The sequence below is a fragment of the Rhineura floridana genome, chromosome 1 (genome assembly GCF_030035675.1).
Source record: "Rhineura floridana isolate rRhiFlo1 chromosome 1, rRhiFlo1.hap2, whole genome shotgun sequence".
NCBI classification, from domain to species: domain Eukaryota; kingdom Metazoa; phylum Chordata; class Lepidosauria; order Squamata; family Rhineuridae; genus Rhineura; species Rhineura floridana.
The window spans coordinates 318329926-318350431 of record NC_084480.1 but is presented as its reverse complement, the minus strand read 5'-3'; the positions used below and the strand labels follow the sequence as shown (position 1 = coordinate 318350431).

The 20506-nt window shown below is 44.4% G+C and overlaps 1 protein-coding gene across 1 annotated transcript; it reads right to left on the bottom strand.

Moving 5' to 3' along the window:
* Positions 1-4430: 4430 nt before the first annotated feature.
* PSCA (prostate stem cell antigen) lies at positions 4431-17625 on the bottom strand. Its single transcript, XM_061608072.1, has 3 exons — positions 17484-17625; positions 12487-12594; positions 4431-7038 (listed from the first exon to the last, which is right to left on the bottom strand). Exons 1-3 carry the CDS (start codon positions 17533-17535, stop codon positions 6830-6832), a joined length of 369 nt encoding a protein of 122 aa, XP_061464056.1. The 5' UTR covers positions 17536-17625; the 3' UTR covers positions 4431-6829.
* Between the last annotated feature and the right edge of the window lie 2881 nt (positions 17626-20506).

The window sequence follows — 20506 nt, the reverse complement described above, 5'->3', positions numbered from 1 at the left end:
TTGAGACTGCGAAGCTGGGCCTGTCTGGCTGGGCCTGCGCGTGGAACCGGTAGCATTTCAGAGAAAGCCACCTTGGAGGTCCTGGCTTTCAGCATCCTACCTAGCAACCTAAATTTTGCTTCCAGGACCTCACGGCTGCATTTCCCCATGTCGTTAGTGCCAACGTGCACCACGACCACTGACTCCTTCCCAGCACTGTCTACCAAACTATCTAAACGACGGGCGATATCCGCAACCTTCGCACCAGGCAGGCAAAACACCTTGCGGTCTACACGCCCATCACACACCCCACTGTCTATGTTCCTAATGATCGAATCACCCACTACAAGGATCCCTCCACCCCCTGGAGATATATCCTCGGCACGAGAGGATAGCTGCTCATCCCCCAAGGAATGGGTCCCTTCTAAGGGATCGTTTCCCTCTTCCTCAGCTGGATGCTCTCCTTCCCCGAGACCATCATTCTCCATGATAGCAGGAGAGCTATCATCGTTGGAGTGGGACACAGCTATAACGTCCCTGAAGGCCTCCTCCACACACCTCTCTGCCTCTCTCAGCTTTTCCAGGTCCGCCACCTTGGCCTCAAGGAAATGAAGTCGTTCCCGGAGAGCCAGGAGCTCATTGCACCGAGAGCACACCCACGACTTCTGTCCAACAGGCAGATAGTCGTACATGCTGCAGGCGGTGCAAAACACTGGAAAGCCCCCACACCCCTGCTGGCTTCTTACCTGCATAGTTTTGTTTAAGGTTTATTACGTCAATAGGTTGGAGACTGCGGTTTAGTTGAGGTCAGGGAACAGACGGGCAGAGTGGGGGGCCCTGGCCTCCTCGCCCTGCTGCCGAACTCGCTCTGCTGCTTAACTCGCCTTGATGCTTCATCAGCTGGGGCTCCCTCTAGCTCGTGGAGCAAGCCTCTTTTGGAGGCATCCAAGTTGCTAGCCATCACTGTTTCCTGTGGGAGCAAATTCCATGGTTTAACTATTTTATTATTATTATTATTATTATTATTATTAACTTTATTTATACCCCGCCGTTTTTCCAAATTGGAACTCACGGCGGCTTCCAGATAAAAAACAGATACAATTAAACCCTACCAAAGTTAAAAGCATATAATACATAAGTAAATAAATATAGACAGATATAATTAAAAAATGACCTCTAATGTAAAATAGCATTAAACTGTTTCTGATAATTAAAAACTATACTCATAAAATCAGAATAAATAAATAAATAAACAAGCCAGAGCAATATGACCTCCTTTTGGGCCTATCCTTAGCCGCCTTCGGAATCAAAGGCTTGCTGAAATAAGAAAGTTTTTACCTGTTGACGAAAGGACTGCAGGGAAGAGGCCATTTTTATCTCCTTAGGGAGGGAATTCCAAAGCCTAGGGGCAGCCACCGAGAAGGCCCTATCTCGTATCCTCACTAGTTGTACTTGTGCGGATGAAGGTATTGAAAGAAGGGCCTCTCCTGAAGATCTCAGGGCCCGGGCAGGCACATAGAGGGCGATGCGGTCTGACAAATAGCCTGGACCCAAGCCGTGTACTGCTGAGTTCTTCTTCTTCTTCTTATTTCCTGCCCTTCACCAATAGGTCCCAGGGCGGGTTACAAAATCTAAAATACAATATTAAAAAGTACCGAAACGCATTTCAATCACAAGAATAGGGTGGGTTCTGAAAGCATACATCTCAGGAACCGGAGGCCAGGGTAAAGAGGTGTGTCTTTAGCATTTGCCAAAAACTGCATAGCGAAGATGCCACATGCACCTCCGTAGGAGTGAGAGGGAATTCCGCAACTTAGTTCTGGAACTTAGTTGAGGGCTTTTGACTTCTGGGCTCATCCACATGGTGATTTAGTGTGTGTCTGTAATTCACATGGTTCACATGACATTGCAGGCAAGCAGAAGCTATAACACAGTTTCCCCCTTTAAATCTGTATCAACACAATCCAATTATAATGCAGAAAGGAAAGGAAAAACTGTCTCAGTTTCACCATGCTCCTGCATGTAGGAGCTTTGCTTCAATGTTTTTTTTTAGTGGGTGGGCCGTCTTATGCCCCATCGCCTGCTCCTTCTCTCTCTGCCGCCTGCAAAAACTGCCACAGCCGCTGCCTACTTTGCCTTTCACTCACAACTCCCTGTAATCAGTTTCATATAGTTTCGTGTTATTTGCACCCAAACATTCTCCCTGAAGCAGGGAAAGGCGTGCAATTGACAAGAAACAATGAGACTGACAAAAAACCCTCCCCTTCTCTATTAGCAATATGGATACTCTGGAGGGAGTAAACATGTAAAATTGGGGGCAGGACCACAAGGAAACAGCGATACTAAACCTTTTTAGACGAATGCCTACTTGTGTGAAAGGAAAACAGCAGATTGGAAGCTACCATTGGGCAAGAAGTGTGGACCTTGAAAAGCTATTGCGATGGTAAAAGCAGCTTCTTTAATACAAAGTTAGGCTTCCGTGTGGATAAGCCCTTTGAAGAGGCAATTAAGGGGTAGGGCTTATCTCTTCATTTCATGCCTTTTTGCATGTTATTTTCACTCAGGTATTCATTTTTATACATGCTTTCCTCTAATTATATCCATTTTTGTAAATGTTGTTTAGCTGGCGAGCTGCATCCCAAAATTCTAATAAATGTGAATTTCGAAGGATGGTTGTGTTTTGGTTCTCATACTGTTTTGGAAATTGCGAATTTGATAAATTCTGCTTGAAATGCAAACTGAATTGAAATTCTCACCCATCCCTACCTTGAACTCTGACAACTCCTCTTCCTTGCCTGGCTGGAGGATACAGAGGGATGTGTGAATGTGTGTAGAAACTAGCCTACTGTACTAGGTAAAATACACATTCATTGCCCCGCTCATTTTTACCTCTGGCCCTGCCCGCCACTGGCATGTGGTTCCTGAAAGGTTGCCCGGAAGAAAAGGTGGCCCTTGGGCTGAAAAACTCCCCCTCCCCCATGTAAAGAATTGCAGCGCAAGTGAGTGATATCACACACTTCAGAATTTTTGTTTCCCGGTGGCTTATAGCACAGTGGGAAGGAGAGCCTGGCTGGGAGTCCAGAGTCTGTGAGTTCAAGTCCCTGCTCGTGTCTCCTGGGTGTCAAGGGCCAGCTAAAGATCACCCCCACAGGGAGTGGCTCAGGGGTGACGTGCCCTGCCACCTGTGCAGCCGTGGGCAAGCTGCATGGTCCCAAGGAGCCCAGTTGCCCCCCAGCTGGCAGTTGCGGACAAGGAAGGAGCTGGCTTGTGCAGCTGTGGCAAGCTGAGCAGGCCCTAGCCAGCTGGGGAGGACCAGCCTCAGAGGGAGGCAATGGGAAACCCCCTCTGAATATCACTTACCATGAAATCCCTATTCATAGGGTCGCCATAAGTCGGGATTGACTTGAAGGCAATCCATTTTAAATTCATTTTAAAAAAGCACACCCAAAATACAATCAAACTATTTAGAGGATAACTTAGGTAGACATATCTATACTTTAGGTGTGAACCAGCGTAATGGTCCCCCACGAATCCTCATGTTCTATGACGGGGCTAGGGACATCCATTGTCTCAGCGTCCTCACCATTACAGTTCTAAGGATTCTCTGGGGGAAGCCACGGATATTATACTAGTCATAAATATGATATAAATTTATAATGTACAGGCCAGCTCTTGTCAATCTGGTGCCCTCCAGCTGTAGTTGGACTACAACTCCCATCAGCATAACTCTGCTTGCTGGGGCTGATGGGAGTTGTAGTCCAAACAGTCTGGAGAGCACCACCTTGGTGAAGGGTGGTGTAGGTTATACTGTTTGAGATCTCCGAGTCACTTGTAGGGTTATATGCAGAGATAACTGATATACAAGCGAAAAGGAAGGACAATATATAAATGAAACAATTCATATTCTGTGCTACAAATAATGACACCAAATTGATGAACCTTCTTATCTGGTCCCAAGTGTGAAAAAGAAAAAAAGCTGATCATTTGTCATCAAATTGAGAAGCATTTTGACACACCTGCTTTTAGGGAGGGGAGCATAAGTTGATGACCCAGTATCCACCCTAATGCGGCATGCATGTGCAGCTAATTATGGACTTCTACCAAATAATTTTGTAGGTGCTGGCTGAGCATCCTTGAAAAGGTCAGTTGCTTAGCAATTGTGCCAGCTGATGTTTCATCAATGGGAGTTAATGGTAAGAGATAGTAGTCTCCAGATAGCTGGGAATATCTCCCCCAAATGTTAGACTGTAGTCCCGTGGCAATGTTAACATCTTCCAGCTAGGGAGAGGGTAGTAAAACAGCACAAAGTAGTCTTGAATGTGTAAAGAAAGTGAGAGGGAGGCTGGGGGAGATTTTGGAGCTGTGAGTTGAAGGCGCTGCATCTTTGGGATACAGGGGCTCTCTTTCTGGAAAAATGGCTTTAAAGGAAAATAGTCACAATATTCAGCATATGAAGTTCCTTAAAAATCTTATTCTTTATTACTTTCTTTTAGGTTTTCAATGCTGCTCTTCAACATAAGATGTTTTTGGGTGGCTTGCAAACAAGAATACAAAGGTGAGAAAAAAATGCAACACAGGATCAACTATAAAGTCTGAGCAGTGAGCACATATGAGAACCGGTTTTATTCCTTGTCCAGAGTGGCCTGTTTGTCTTGAGAGAGGTTGCCAAAAGGATGCAAGGCAGCCCATTGTACCCACACCTACTCCTCATTCTCCCTGCTAGCTTGCCTTTTTCCTTTCCAGACACTGCCCCGCCTAAAATGCTCAATCCCTTCATGATTCCTGTAAAATAAGTCTTCCCAGTTTTCTCTCTGTTTCCTCACTCCTGCATGTGTACCTTAGAGATGGGCAAGAATTTTGTTAAAATTGGACTCTGCTCAAAACTTCCCAATGGTCTGCAGGTTTGCTATCTTAGCAGATTGATCCTGAATGCTGCCAGTTTCCCTGGCTTTTCCTAAAACTGGATTTTTTTTTTTAAAAAAAACACCCATTGAACTTTGCTTTGTTGATGTGAAACTGACAAGTCTGTCTCTGTGCTTTGCACACTCTGTCTTTGCTTAGCTTGCTGTTTGCAGCCTTTGTGTTTGCTTTGCTAACCTTAAACTGATAAGCCTGTGTCTTTGCTTTGCTGAGGTGAAACTGACCAGCCTGTGTGTTTGCTTTGGAAAGGATAAACTGACAAACCTGTGCCTTTGCTTAGCTAAGGTCAACTGACTAGCCTAGGTGTTTGCTTTGTGTCAAAGTGATCTCTCATTTTCTCCCAGGGCTGGGGGAGGGGGAGAGGAATACTATTTGGGAGGGGGAGGAGGGAGCATTGAGTGGGTAGGCGGGCACCCGGTACAGGCGGGCCCCATTTATATGGCAGGTTCCGTTTCGGACCCCCGCCGTAAAGCGGAAATCGGCATAAAGCGGAACCCTATTGAATAATGGGGCGCTGTTCGAAAATGCTGCAAAAATGCCGCAAAAGCAGCAAAATCGGCTTTAAAATGGGGAATGAAAGCCGCCGCATTAGCGGAATGCCAGTAAGCGAAGCGCCGGTAAGCGGGGCCCTACTGTATAGGGAAAGCTGCTTTCCTTTTCCTTCTGGAAAGGAAAACATTGATAACAATACTGTTGTTTTTTGGGAGGGGGAATGAAATGGTAAACACAAAGGATAGTGGAAAAGCAACTAGCCCAAAATGGAACTGCCTGGCAGTTTGACAGAATGCAATTAAACAGGCACCAACAAGTGGCTCCCATCCCTAGTGTGCCTTGTAGGACTCCAAAGATCTGAGTCTCAGCTCTACAGAGTCCATCTTGAAATGCTTGAAAGATGACTGTGCCAATGTGCTATTCATTGGCTTGGCCCTCCCCTGCAGTCTCAGACATGGATCATTCCCAGCTGCGCTCCCTGAGATCTCTTTTGCAAGAGACGGCAGAGACTGAAGCCAGAACCTTCTACATTCAACGCATGAACTCTGCCATGTGGCTAGGGCACCTATGCTGAGGTAATGCTCATCTAGGTATGATTGAATGCTCCTCTACACACACTCTCTCACACACTCTCACTCTCATCTGTCCATCTATCCATCTATCTATATCCCTGCATGCAGAGAACATAAAACCTCCAGAGCAGATTTGGGGACAGTGTGGGGAGGAGGGGGGAATCTTGTTGCGCTAGTGCTAATCCTTGGACTAGCACAAGAATTTAGTTAAATACTGCCCAATGTTTCAAAAGATCTTGTTTGGCAGGGCTCTGTCACTAGACCACATGGGAATGCTCACTCCTGTGGTGAGCACCAGGTAAGATTATCTCTGTCCACCAGAAGGTTTGGTGCCTCCCAGTTACTCTTGACCAGAGCCATTTCCCCTCCAGCAAGCAGTGGTTTTGGTTCTCATCTGCTCTTGTCTCAAACATTATCCAGAAAACCTAGATGGAACTTGAACCCACAATTCCTAGCTTTGGAGCCTGATAAGGTCGGCTGCTGTTGAAGGTAGCCCTACTTGTGACATAGAACCCAACTGACAAGTACCTCCTCAGCCATAATCTTATGAAATATAATGTGTATGAAGACAATGCATTGCTAGGATACTAAGAGACATCAAACTGGCTACAATGTGCACACTACACTGGAATTTGCACACCATCTCCTAACACCTACGAAGGGCATGCACAACCACTCCCACAATCCTTAACAAGTAGCTCTGCAAAGATCTTGGCATTCATTCAGAGCAACTGCACACAGCAGATCTACACAGTGAAATCCTAGACTGTGATTTTGAATGTAGCTTTAGTGGGAAAGAATCTAGATTTTGTTTCTCTTCTGTACAGCTACACACACTCTCTCTCCCTCTGTGCTGACCCTCACAGTCAGCTCCTGAGAAGTATGCAGGCGAAGCTGGCGAAAACAGCAAAGGCCACCTGGGCACAGCTCATTCTGAAGCTGGAGGCCCCGTTGACATTGCAGAGGTCAGTGGCACAGCAGGAAATGTTCCTCATGCCCACTTTGAAGTCCTTGAAGTACGGGTCACAGCTCATGGCACATTCTTTAGAGATGACGTTGAAAAGGCCTGCGACTCCTGGAAAGCAGATGGGCAGAGTTGATTATGCCCATGAGAGAAGGTCATAGGAACATAGGAAACTGCCTTATTACGAGTCAGACCATTGGCCCATCTAGCACATATTATCTACACTGACTGGCAACAGCTCTCAAGGGTTTTAGGCATGGGGCATTTCCAGCCTACTGTGAGAGACCAGCAACAGAACCTGGGGACATTTGCATGTAAGGCATGTGTTCTACCACTGACCTATAGCCCTTTAGAAACAAGGCTCTCAAATTGTGGTCTGTGGGCCACTGGACATCTGCAAGGTCCCTTCAGGGAGCTAATGTTGGAACGATTTTTTCACTAGATGGGGTTTTGGTCAAATCCATCAAGAGTTGCAGAACAATCAAGAAAATCTATACTTATCTGGCCTGTCCTGACACTTGATTTTTTCTCTCTCAATAGAGAGGGAGGCCATTTTGACCAGGACTGGATTATCGAACAGACTAAGAAGATCCAGTCTTAAGGGGCATGATTTTCATACTATGGTGCTCATGCAGCCTAGTAATTTCCCCTTAAATGTACCAGTTATAGGGGACCTTCTCAGCAATTTGGCTTAGGGCCCATGATTATCATAACACGGAGTGGTTCGACAGCAATGCTGGTACTAAAAAAAGCATATTTTTTAAAATCATATTTAATCCAAAAGCATTAAAATGGTTATTTAAACACAAGTTCTATACATCCTTTGATGCAAAGAACAAAAAAGAGAATCAGGTGGTCCACTGAGTGTGGCAGGAATTTTCAAGTGGTCTGTGTTAAAAAAAAAAGTTGAGAACTGCTGGCTTAGCTAATGTCAGAAGCTATGTTATCCACCCAGTTCCCCAATTCCTCAATCCTCCCCTTTAACCTCTGCAAGTTACTTTGCACATGTGGGAAAGATCTTGGCAGGCTCCCCACATCCCTAACTACAAATGCTCCATACAACCAGAAGAGGCCTGACTAGGGCCTCTCTTAAGAGCATGAAGCTGATATGTGGGTGGTTTGATCCACGTGGGCAGAAGGGGGACAAGCTTGGAATTTTTCTCCAGCTCAGATTTTAATCTAAGACAGAGAATATGGGACTCTCATGCTTATATCTTGGACCACCACTTTCCCCAGCAGCCTGTGCTTTTTTAAATGTGCAGCTTCATCCTAAGTCTACACTAGAGATGTGCTAGAATTCTATCCAATTCAGATTTGGTATAGAATTTTCCATTAATTCATTTATTCTCAGTCACTGAGGGTCAGATTTTAATGCAGCAAATTTCTGCAGCTATTTTTGAAACTGAGGGGGGAAACCCGACAGGAGCTGAGAAAGGTCTGGTTCGGAATAAACCTCCCCCCTGGGATAAAAACCAAAGAAATGATGAAATTTTAAAAGGGGTAGGCCTAGAAGTAGGCATTGTGAGAGCAGGGGCACAGGATATCAATTCAGAAGAGCAAAATTACCACAGGCCTAACCACAAGTGCCAAAGACACTTGAAGAGAGACACTGCTTACAAGTGCCTGTACGCTAATGCTAGGAGCCTGCGAACCAAGATGGGAGAACTGGAGTGCTTGGTCTTAGAGGAGAGCATTGATATAGTGAGCATAACGGAGACCTGGTGGAATGGAGAAAACCAGTGGGATACGGTTATCCCTGGATATAAACTATATCGGAAGGACAGGGAAGGACGTATTGGTGGCGGAGTCGCTCTATACGTGAAAGAAGGCATTGAATCCAGCAAGCTCGAAACCCCCAAAGAGGCAGACTCCTCCACAGAATCGTTGTGGGTGGTGATACCATGCCCCAGGAGGGACTTAATAGTGGGAACGATCTATCGTCCCCCTGATCAAAATGCTCAGGGAGACCTTGAGATGAGATATGAAATTGAGGAAGCATCCAAACTAGGAAATGTGGTAGTAATGGGTGACTTCAACTACCCGGACATAGACTGGCTGCATATGTGTTCCAGTCATGACAAAGAAACAAAGTTTCTAGATATTCTAAATGACTATTCCCTAGACCAGTTGGTCATGGAACCAACCAGAGGGACGGCAACCCTGGACTTAATCCTCAGTGGGGACCGGGACCTGGTGCGAGATGTAAGTGTTGTTGAACCGATTGGGAGCAGTGACCACAGTGCTATTAAATTAAACATACATGTAACTGGCCAATTGCCAAGAAAATCCAACATGGTCACATTTGACTTCAAAAGAGGAAACTTCACAAAAATGAGGGGATTGGTAAAAAGAAAGCTGAAAAACAAAGTCCAGAGGGTCACATCACTCGAAAATGCTTGGAAGTTGTTTAAAAACACTATATTAGAAGCTCAACTGGAGTGCATACCGCAGATCAGAAAAGGTACCGCCAGGGCCAAGAAGATGCCAGCATGGTTAACGAGCAAAGTCAAGGAAGCTCTTAGAGGCAAAAAGTCTTCCTTCAGAAAATGGAAGTCTTGTCCGAATGAAGAAAATAAAAAAGAACACAAACTCTGGCAAAAGAAATGCAAGAAGACAATAAGGGATGCTAAAAAAGAATTTGAAGAGCACATTGCTAAGAACATAAAAACCAACAACAAAAAATTCTATAAATACATTCAAAGCAGGAGACCATCTAGGGAGACAATTGGACCCTTGGATGATAAGGGAGTCAAAGGTGTACTAAAGAACGATAAGGAGATTGCAGAGAAGCTAAATGAATTCTTTGCATCTGTCTTCACAGTGGAAGATATAGGGCAGATCCCTGAACCTGAACTAACATTTGCAGGAAGGGATTCTGAGGAACTGAGACAAATAGTGGTAACGAGAGAGGAAGTTCTAAGCTTAATGGACAATAGAAAAACTGACAAATCACCGGGCCCAGATGGCATCCACCCGAGAGTTCTCAAAGAACTCAAAGGTGAAATTGCTGATCTGCTAACTAAAATATGTAACTTGTCCCTTGGGTCCTCCTCTGTGCCTGAGGACTGGAAAGTGGCCAATGTAACGCCAATCTTCAAAAAGGGATCCAGAGGGGATCCCGGAAATTACAGGCCAGTTAGCTTAACTTCTGTCCCTGGAAAACTGGTAGAAAGTATTATTAAAGCTAGATTAAGTAAGCACATAGAAGAACAAGCCTTGCTGAAGCAGAGCCAGCATGGCTTCTGCAAGGGAAAGTCCTGTCTCAGTAACCTATTAGAATTCTTTGAGAGTGTCAACAAGCATATAGATAGAGGTGATCCAGTGGACATAGTGTACTTAGACTTTCAAAAAGCGTTTGACAAGGTACCTCACCAAAGGCTTCTGAGGAAGCTTAGCAGTCATGGAATAAGAGGAGAGGTCCTCTTGTGGATAAGGAATTGGTTAAGAAGCAGAAAGCAGAGAGTAGGAATAAATGGACAGTTCTCCCAATGGAGGGCTGTAGAAAGTGGAGTCCCTCAAGGATCGGTATTGGGACCTGTACTTTTCAACTTGTTCATTAATGACCTAGAATTAGGAGTGAGCAGTGAAGTGGCCAAGTTTGCTGACGACACTAAATTGTTCAGGGTTGTTAAAACAAAAAGGGATTGCGAAGAGCTCCAAAAAGACCTCTCCAAACTGAGTGAATGGGCGGAAAAATGGCAAATGCAATTCAATATAAACAAGTGTAAAATTATGCATATTGGAGCAAAAAATCTTAATTTCACATATACGCTCATGGGGTCTGAACTGGCGGTGACCGACCAGGAGAGAGACCTCAGGGTTGTAGTGGACAGCACGATGAAGATGTCGACCCAGTGTGCGGCAGCTGTGAAAAAGGCAAATTCCATGCTAGCGATAATTAGGAAAGGTATTGAAAATAAAACAGCCGATATCATAATGCCGTTGTATAAATCTATGGTGCACCTGGTTGGCCACTGTGAGAACAGGATGCTGGACTAGATGGGCCACTGGCCTGATCCAGCAGGCTCTTCTTATGTTCTTATGTTCTTATGGACTTTTTTTTAAAAAAAACCCCCACCTCTAAGACATCTATTACAAGAATGATAATTTATCAATATTTCCTTCAAAATATTGATATTTAAGGGAAATATTAATATTTCCTTCACAATATCAATATTAATATTATCCAAAAATATTGATATTAGTATTGATATTTTTCCCAGCAGAAAAAAACTGATCGGTAAAAGCAGCAGCTAGCAGATGCAGAATGAACTGAATCAATGTCAGCCTGTTATGGCAACAGAATGCTTGCGAAGTGGCACCAGCCAATGGAGCCCATCCATAGTCAACACTGAAAACATTGGGATGTTGCTTAACGAAACGGGGGTTCAGAATGTAGGAAGCCGCTTTGTAGTGAGTCAGCCTAATGGTCCATTTCTAGCTCAGTATTGCCTATTCTATGTTAGGGATGGAAAGGATCTGTCAATTTCAGTTCCCTCAGTTTTTCACTTTTCTAACGTTAAATTCAGTTCTTTACATTTTATAGTGATCTGCAATTTTTTTTGAAAAAAAATCCTCATGAAAATTCTTCACCATTTTAGTGTGAATTCTCCAAATAACACATTTTTGCAAGCCATTTCTCATCATTTCATGCCTTTTGCATGTTGTTTTCACGCATGTATTCATGTTTATGCATACTTTCCCCTAACAGATGCATTTTTGTAAATGCTGTTTAGTTGGCAAACAGCATCCCAAAATTTGAATATATGCGAATTTTGAAGGATGGCTGTGTTTTGGTTATATCGTTTCGGAAAGTGCAAATTTGGCAAATTCTGCTTGAAATGCGAACTGAATCGAAATTTTCACCCATCCCTACTCTATATTGATTGTCAGAGTTTCAGACAGCAAGTCTTTCTCAACTCTGTGAGGGGATGCAATGAATTAAACCTGGGATCTTATGCATGGAAATCAGATGCTTTGTCATTGAGTTATGCTTCCTGCTATCCATAGCCTTTATTTCAGGTGGTCTGACCTGCTTCTGAGGCAGTTAGTTCATGGATGACAGGGGTCTAAGCTAGGGTTAAAACAAATGGTGTGCGTGTATCAAGTGTGTGAGTATGGGATGGATTCTTGCAATACTTCAAATGGATATTCTCCCGAATTGTTTGTATAATATTTCGAGTTACTGAAGCTGTTGGATTGAGTGTGTGATTTGTTTGCTTCAGGTTCAGTTAAAATCCAGATTTGCTGCGTTATCCCTTTACCCATCGCACTTCGCCTCTAATTTGCTTTTACATCGGGAACTGTTTGTATAAACCTTTCAAAATGATTTTGAAAACACCCTTGCAAAATGAGAACAGAGAAACTCAAACGAAACTGGGAAAACGTTTGGCTTCCTTGACCTATTTGTATTAAAAAAGGGGGTATAAAAGTTTCGTGTGAATGCAGGAGAATTTTTTTAAAAACGTTTTAGTTTGGCTCCAAGATTTGAAGTGGCAGCAACAGTAAAACCCACCAGATCAAGGAGAACGGTGAGTCACATCCAAGAGACTGACTTACCAATCACATCAGTTTTGCATATCCTTGCATTTCCATCGCAGGTTGCTGATCCTTTGCAGTTAGAGTTGCTGACCTGGGTGTTGCATGTGTAGCACTGCAGTGAACCAGCTGGAAGAGAAGAAAATGGTTTAATGGAGGAAATGAGGAAGAGCCATTTACCTTGCAAGCAAGCAAGATGGTTCAGCTGGGGACTGTTATAGGGAAACAGCTGCAGTCCACTGCTTGTCAGAATCAACTCCTTTGAAATGTGGTGTTGGAGGAGAGCTTTGCACATACCATGGACTGTGAAAAAGACAAATAATTGGGTGGCCAAACAAGAGATGGATTGATTCCATAAAGGAAGCCACAGACCTGAACTTACAAGATCTGAACAGGGTGGTTCATGACAGATGCTCCTGGAGGCCACTCATTCAGAGGGTTGCCATAAGTCGTAGTCGACTTGGAGGCACATAACAACAACAAAGAACAAATCTAACTAGAACTATCACTAGAAGCTAAAATGATGAAACTGAGGTTATCATACTTTGGACACATAATGAGAAGACACAATTCACTAGAAAAGAAAATAATGCTGGGGAAAACAGAAGGGAGTAGAAAAAGAGGAAGACCAAACAAGAGATGTGTTGATTCCATATTAGAAGCCACAGACCTGAACTTACAAGATCTGAACAGGGTGGTTCATGACAGATGCTATTGGAGGTCACTGATTCATAGGGTCGCCTTAAGTTGAAATCGACTTGAAGGCACAGAACAACAACAACTGCTCGTCAGAAACAGGCTACGAAAGGGATTTAAAAATATTTTTTTTTGCAGAAAGCTATGATGTCATTTATCTAGTCTAGAGTTCTTCATCTGCAGTGTGTATCATAGTATTTATTTATTTATTGCTTCACCAAAGCCCTATGGAGTAAATATATTCCCCATTTTATAGACAGGGAACTGATGCAGAAAGAAACTGAAATTTCCACGTTCAGAGGCAGTCTACCTGTGACTACCAGACTACCAGACAATTGGGCCAAACAATCCAACTGTTGTCTCCACTCATTCCTTGCAAGTGTCCTGGAGTGTTTCTGTGTGGTTGTGTTGGAAACAGAGTTTTTTACTAGATAGTTCTTTGGTGAAGTCTACCAAGGGACTTCTTCCTGGGTGGGAGGTTGGACTCAGCAGTCCTTGATGCAAGGCTTACTAGACTACCCTAGCATGTAACTTAGCATGATAAAACTAGCATGAACGGACAATGTCTCATTGCCCACGGGATATTATCAGCCAGGTTAATGTCTCCTTTGTCCAAATTCTTAGGGTGGAGCAAAGCTCCAAATTCTGAGTGCTGAATTATGCTATAGGAGCAGAGTAAATCTCATCACCCCTGACCATTGGCTATACTGGCCAGGGCTGATGGGAGGTGCAGTCCAAAACATCTGGAAGGCACTGGGCTGGGAAAAGCTGCTGTATGACACAGCACTGGATTAGTCTGTAGTCACTCTGAAGGAAGAACAGAAGAGCCCTAGGTCAGGAGAAGAGCATTTGCTTTGCATGCAAAAGGGCCCAGGTCCAGTTCCTGATGTCTCCAGCTACAGCTGGGAACATCCCCTGCCTGAAATCTTGGAGAGCCATTGCCAGCCAGTGTTGACAGTACTCAGCTAGATGGACCAAGGTCTGACCTGGTATAAGGCAGCTTCCTTGTTCCTCTGATATATTTTTGAGAACCACACTGCACACAGGACTCTCGCAAAGAAATGCTTCCACTAGGTGAATGGCTTCCAAACCATATTCAAAAGCCAAACTGAATCCTGAATCCTGGTTGGTTTGGAAGCCTTTAGTCAGGGCTGGGGAACTTGTGGCCTTCCAGATGTTGTTGGACTCCAGAGTCCCATCAGCCCCAGCCAACATGGTCAATAGTCAGGGATGATGAGAGTTGGAGGACTGTAGGTCCTCCTCAACTTTAGCCAGCGTTCCCTGGACAGCAACTGCCAGTCAGTGTAAACAATACTGGATGGACCCATGGTCTGACTCAGTTTAAGGCAGCTCCTTAGGTTCCTGTGTTCCTGGTTTGTATGTAAGAACATAGGAAGAGCCTTGCAGGATCAGGCCAAAGGGGGCCCATCCGGTCCACCATCCTGTTCTCACAGTAGCCAACCAGATGCACCAATGGGAAGCACGCAAGCAGGACCTGGACGCCAACAGCACTCTCCCCACTTGTGCTCCCCAGCGACTCATGTTCATGCTGCCTTCAACAGTGAACACAGCCATTGTGGACGGCAGGCATTCATAGCCTTATCCTCCGTGTACAATGGGAAGCTGTGGTTAACTGCAGCTGACTGCCATAGGGAGAAGTGAAATGGCAGGAAAGGGGCTGTGGGTGGGTGGATCAAGCTCAAGCTGAATAAGCCAGGATTCGACCATGCAAATGGGCCATTATCTTGGAAAGTTTACCTACTGCAGGGCAAAGTTTTGAGATTTCTCTTTGCCGCCTCTTCTTCTGATAGAGTCTGCCAGATAGACTGACTAGTACCGCCTTTCCCAACTAGTGGGCCACCAGATGTTGTTGGACCACAATTCCCATCTTTCCTGACCATTGGCAATGCTGGCTGAGGCTGATGGGAGTTGTGGTCCAACAGCATCTGGTGGCCCACTAGTTGGGAAAGGCTGGACTAGTACTTGGAGCTCTACCTGCAAGTCTCCTACCTCAGCAACTTTTCCTTACATTTTTGATCAGCAATCAAAGCTGCATATATATATATATATATATATATATATATATATATATATATATATATATATATATGTGCACGAACATGCGTGCACACACCAATGGGCTAAGCAATTTGAGCAAGGATCTCGGCTTTCATCAAGATATCGGTTCAGATGCTATGTGAATGAACAACTCACACAGAGGAAGAGACTTCTTACTTTAACATTAGAAAAATCACTCCTCCAACTCCTGGCACAAATCTGTCTCTCCTCAGTATTATACAGCCACGAGAATAATTCCAAGCTATGCAGGAAGTGGATTGGACTGTGAAAGACCAACCCAAATTGTTTGCATTTTGACAAATTTGTAGGGCAGTATGATCTCAGAGAGGAGGTCAGGTCTCCTGCTCCCCTGGTGCATTCACTGTAGCTGCCCAAATTCCCTGCTTTTTAAAGTTTGATAGAAATATCTGTGGGCTATGGGTACATTCTTAAACCACAAGGTTTTTTGCCTATTAGTGAATTATTAATTGATCTTGGCTGCAATCCAATGCACACTTACCTGGGAGTAAGTGCCATTGAACCCATTGTAGTTTACCTCTGAGCAGACATGTATTGGATTGCAGCCTTACTACAATCATCAGTGGCCATGGCACTTTGCAGAGTGCAAGAGGATAGGTCCCTGCCCTGACAAGCTTACAATCAAGAATCAAACCAGGGGAAACAACAGAGGAATGTGGAAGCAAGGGTAAATTAACTGATACACATTTTGGCTTGGCTGTAAGTTAAGTGGCAATGGAACATGCACCTCTGGGATAGTATTTTGTTTTTAGTAATATATGCATTTTAATGTACATATTACCCTAGTATATGCATTTTTGTACCCATTACTTGGCTGGAGAGCTGCACTGCAATATTTGGAGTAGTATTCATTTTGAAGGATGGCGGTGTTTCTGTTCACATATTCTTTTGGGAAGTGTGAATTAGGTGGATTTGCCTTTAAATGTGAACTGCAATGAATTGCCGAACGAACTCCTTAATTGCTGGCTATCAGACACAGCCATTCTCTTGCATGCCAAGTAACAAAGCGTGCAAAATGCTAAATACCACTGCATGTAAACCTGACAAATATTGACTATTGAAATGAAAGGTGATTGTAAGATTTGAATTTCAAATGTTTGATTAATATTCCAATATTCAGAAAATGTGTAGGGAATGTTAACAGTAAATATCCCAAAGAAGACTTTTTGGGAGCAAACTCATTTCAGGCTGTAAACACACTCGTCTCCAGATCAAAGTGTTTCTATTAGCCACACCTGGAGGGGGAACATTGATCTGCTGAACAGTTGCAAAATCTGTGTGGACCGGACTTTTTTTTAAAAAAAAATGCACTCAAGCTGATCTTACCAGGTTTTACAGTAAAAAGGGGTGGGGTTTGACTAGCATCATGTGCCCCCATTTTCAGAAGACAGAAGTGGAGTCACACTGGAACTGGTAGAACAGGGAGTGTGTTTCTACCCTCTATTCTGTTTTGGAGGTCCTTAGCTTTATTGTACCTGTCAATTTACCTGCAGCTAGAGTCAACATTCGACAGCTCCTACTGACATTGTGGAATAAAGAAATGGGGGGGTATACAGTCCTCTAGATGTTGTTGGACTCCAACTCTCATTCCCCCAACCAGCATGGCCACCAGCTTGGACGGTTTTAAAAGAAGATTAGACAAATTCATGGAGGACAGGGCTATCAATGGCTACTAGCCGTGATGGCTGTGCTGTGCCACCCTAGTCAGAGGCAGCATGCTTCTGAAAACCAGTTGCCGGAAGCCTCAGGAGGGGAGAGTGTTCTTGCACTCGGGTCCTGCTTGCGGGCTTTCCCCAGGCACCTGGTTGGCCACTGTGAGAACAGGATGCTGGACTAGATGGGCCACTGGCCTGATCCAGCAGGCTCTTCTTATGTTCTTATGTTCTTATGATGGGAGTTGTAGTTCAAAAACATCCAGAGGGCCACAAGTTCCCCATCCCTGATACACAGAATTCTGTAAATTAAGCATCCAGCAAATTCACAACCAGTGGTTTGGTCAGTAATGCAGAGATGTCTCCTCCTGCCATCCTAACTCTTCTCCCATAATAAATCAACCTCCCTCCCCTAGTTTATATTTTCTCCCCCAATTTAGAAGACTCAGATTGGCTTCAGAAGGAATAGGAAGGGTCCTACAGCCCATATGCAGGAAGCAGAGCACCTGATAGAGCTGGGTTTCCCAGGGAAAATACTCTTGGGAATGCAGGAAGACCATCTGGAATACTTACTTGGCTGTATGAAGAGGCTTCCAGCCACGACAATGATCAGAAGTGCCTTCATTGTTGATCAATGAACCTGTCACACAGGGAATGGGACATCCTCTCCTCTTAAGGTTGCCTTATATGCCCTGAAAAGTAACTGTTGGACCATGTGAGTCTGGGTGAATCGTCTCCAACTCCAGGCAACACCAATGGGTTTCTTTACACAGCACCATCAGTATTGTGAGACATCAACGTCCTTCTACCAAATCTGCTCTTTGAACAGGTGCTTGGGTCCTCCCACCACTGCCTAATCCACCTTTAGGCAAGTAGCAGAACATAGCAGATAAGGAATGAGGTGGGCATCATTTTTGTGAATGGTCCTCTCCCTCCCCAAACAGGGTGGGTGAGATTTCTCCTGCTCAGATGTTAAAATGATGACCTTCATGCAGAGCTTGGAAAAGTTACTTTTTTGAACTACAACTCCTACCAGCCCAATCCAGTGGCCATGCTGGCTGGGGCTGATGGGAATTGTAGTTTATTGTAGTTAATTGTGCCTTCATGTTATTCACCCAAACCTGCTTAACTTGGTCCATTGGGTTCAATGTAAGTCAATTTTGAGCCACTGAATTCAATCTCTTCTGATTATGGTGGGACTAGAGAAGTCCCCAGGGCATCAAAGTCATCCTGGATTAAGCTTTATCTACACGTGAAAGCTATTTCCCCACCCTGCTTTTTTAAAAATTTGTTGTTATATGCCTTCAAGTTGATTTTGAAACCTTTAAATAATGGAAACTCCACAGCCTCCTTGCTAATATGTTTCAATCAGCAGCCAAAAGACCCACAGAAAGAGCCATCCAGGCCCAGGAGAAAGAGCCAGGATTGTGTGTTTGCCATGATTCTGCATGAAAACAGAAAAGCCACAAGATTTGGGCAGCAGAGGCCTGTGATGCCCATGCATATGTTGTACAGTAATTATGGTGTCAGTTTTGTAGGGTAAATGTGGTAAGTAGAGTGAGTGAGGGGGGGAGTACATGGGTTGGAATGCTGGGGAATGCTGAGTTGTGATTGGCTGAGCATCTGGGTGGTTGAAGGTATAAATGAGAGAATGACAAATAGGTGAAGGTTGGTTCTGGGTTTTGGAGGGGTGGATTTGTGTTTAGGCGGGTAGTGAGGCAGGGTTTAGGACTAAGATTTGTAAGAGAAAACTATTATATGTAACCACACGCATGTTGACTGAACTTAAAGTAATCTTGTTTATTCCTTGTGTTAATAAATAAATAGTTTTGGTTTAACAACACACCTGATCCTGGGCTGGGATATTACAGGCCAGAAGGGTGGGCAGAGCAAATACCAAAGCTGGGAACAGCATCAATGGTAGCAACGAGGAAGGGATAGCGTAACAGCAGCAGGTATCCAAAGCAACCCAGGGCTGTCATTTTTAAAGGCGGGAAGATACAGGGGGATTGTGGCCTACAAGTGCACCGAGACACTACGTAGCAATCTGAGGAGGAGACTAAGGCACACTCTCAGGGCAGTATTGTGTTACAGAGTGTCAGGTGGTGGTGCCTAGTAGTGGGATCATGAGAGACCTGTGCTGGGGCCAGAGGGAGAGATCCATGACGAGACCAGACCCAGAGTAGGGGTCTGACAAGGCCAACTGCTGGAATGACAATTTTCAGGGTTGTTGCTTTTTAAGATTTATTTATTAAAGAAAGCAAGTTTCTAGCACTTAAGGTTGTGGAGATATGGTTGGAAGTGTTTGTTTAGTGAAAGAAACAAGAGCTACTCAATAAGAACATGGGTGGTGAGAGTTCTTAGGAGACCCCCTACTCCCTTCACAGAGCTACACTACCCAGAGTTCCCTGGGAAGAGGCATTGCTTGTTAAACCACTCTGAGAATTGAAGGTCTGTGAGGAGAATAGGGGTCTCCCAGCAACTCTCAGCACCCTGAACAAATGACAGTTCCCAAGATTCTTTGGGGGAAACCGTCACTATTTAACGTGGTGTGTGGCACAGCTCTAAATGTATAGTGCAGATGGAGCCTATGTTTGTAACAGAGCCCTGGGAAGTTGGTAGTATTACAGATGGGGTGGGGGTGGGGGCTGTGCCTTTGTGAGCTCATAGATGAGGTAACATTTGAACTGGGGACTTCCTAACTCACATTCAGCCATGGAGGTGGCTTAGAAGAGCAACAAAGGAGAAACAGGAAAGCATGTTCTGCAAGAAGCTGCCTTCCTTTAGTTAACCAGAGAAGCTTTTCCTAGCCCTGATTCTAGAACTGGAGGAGAAGAGGCTCAACCGGGGGCTACCAGCATAGAAAAGCAAGGGCCCTGCCACTGAACTATGGCCGAACCTGGGCGACTTACTGGACACACATTTGATGGCTTGCCTGTCTCCCAGTGGAGGGTCCTTCCTGGGCTCTGAGTCCATTGGCTCAGCAGCCTGTTGGGCTCTGGCATCAGTGATGGATGTGGCGTCATAAATACTGCCCCCTGGATCATCAGCGAGCCAAGGCATGCGTCTCATCAGTGATGCAGGAAAGATGGGTCTGGGCCACCTTTTAACTTTGGGTGAGTGTGAATAATTGGTGACATGGAGATTTAGTCATCCCCAGTGGCATCGTTTTTGGAAACTCGGAGATTAAATTTCTCTCCTCTTTTCACAATTTAAGAATTAAGAAGAGAGACGTTCAGAGTGAGGTGGGTTTTCCTGTCACCCTGAAGGGAGAACTTATACTGCCCCGCAAGAGAGATGGGTAAAGCTATTTGCTTGTTTCAATCTGTTTGATTTGTTTTCTTTTTCAAGGCATTTGATTAAATTGGAAATACTAGTCTTTGTTCTTACTGCTCCTTACTTTAGCTTAGCTTTGTTTTCTGAAGGAGTTGTTAATCCATTTCTTACTTTTTGGATTTGTTTTTATGGACTCTGTAATTTGTGTATAATCTTTTCCCCCCGGTGTATTTTTAATTGTTTATTTAATTGTTCCCTGCTCTAGAATTGAAATATGAAGAGCAGGTTAATAACAACAAAAACAGCAATAATAAATACAT

Excerpts from the sequence above, each read along its gene's own strand:
- PSCA (XM_061608072.1), bottom strand. The coding sequence starts at position 17,535 with ATGAAGGCACTTCTGATCATTGTCGTGGCTGGAAGCCTCTTCATACAG. Across the intron at positions 12,595-17,483 it reads AAGCCTCTTCATACAGCCAA|CTGGTTCACTGCAGTGCTAC; the intron begins GTAAGTATTCCA and ends CTTCTCTTCCAG. Across the intron at positions 7,039-12,486 it reads ATGCAAAACTGATGTGATTG|GAGTCGCAGGCCTTTTCAAC; the intron begins GTAAGTCAGTCT and ends TCTGCTTTCCAG.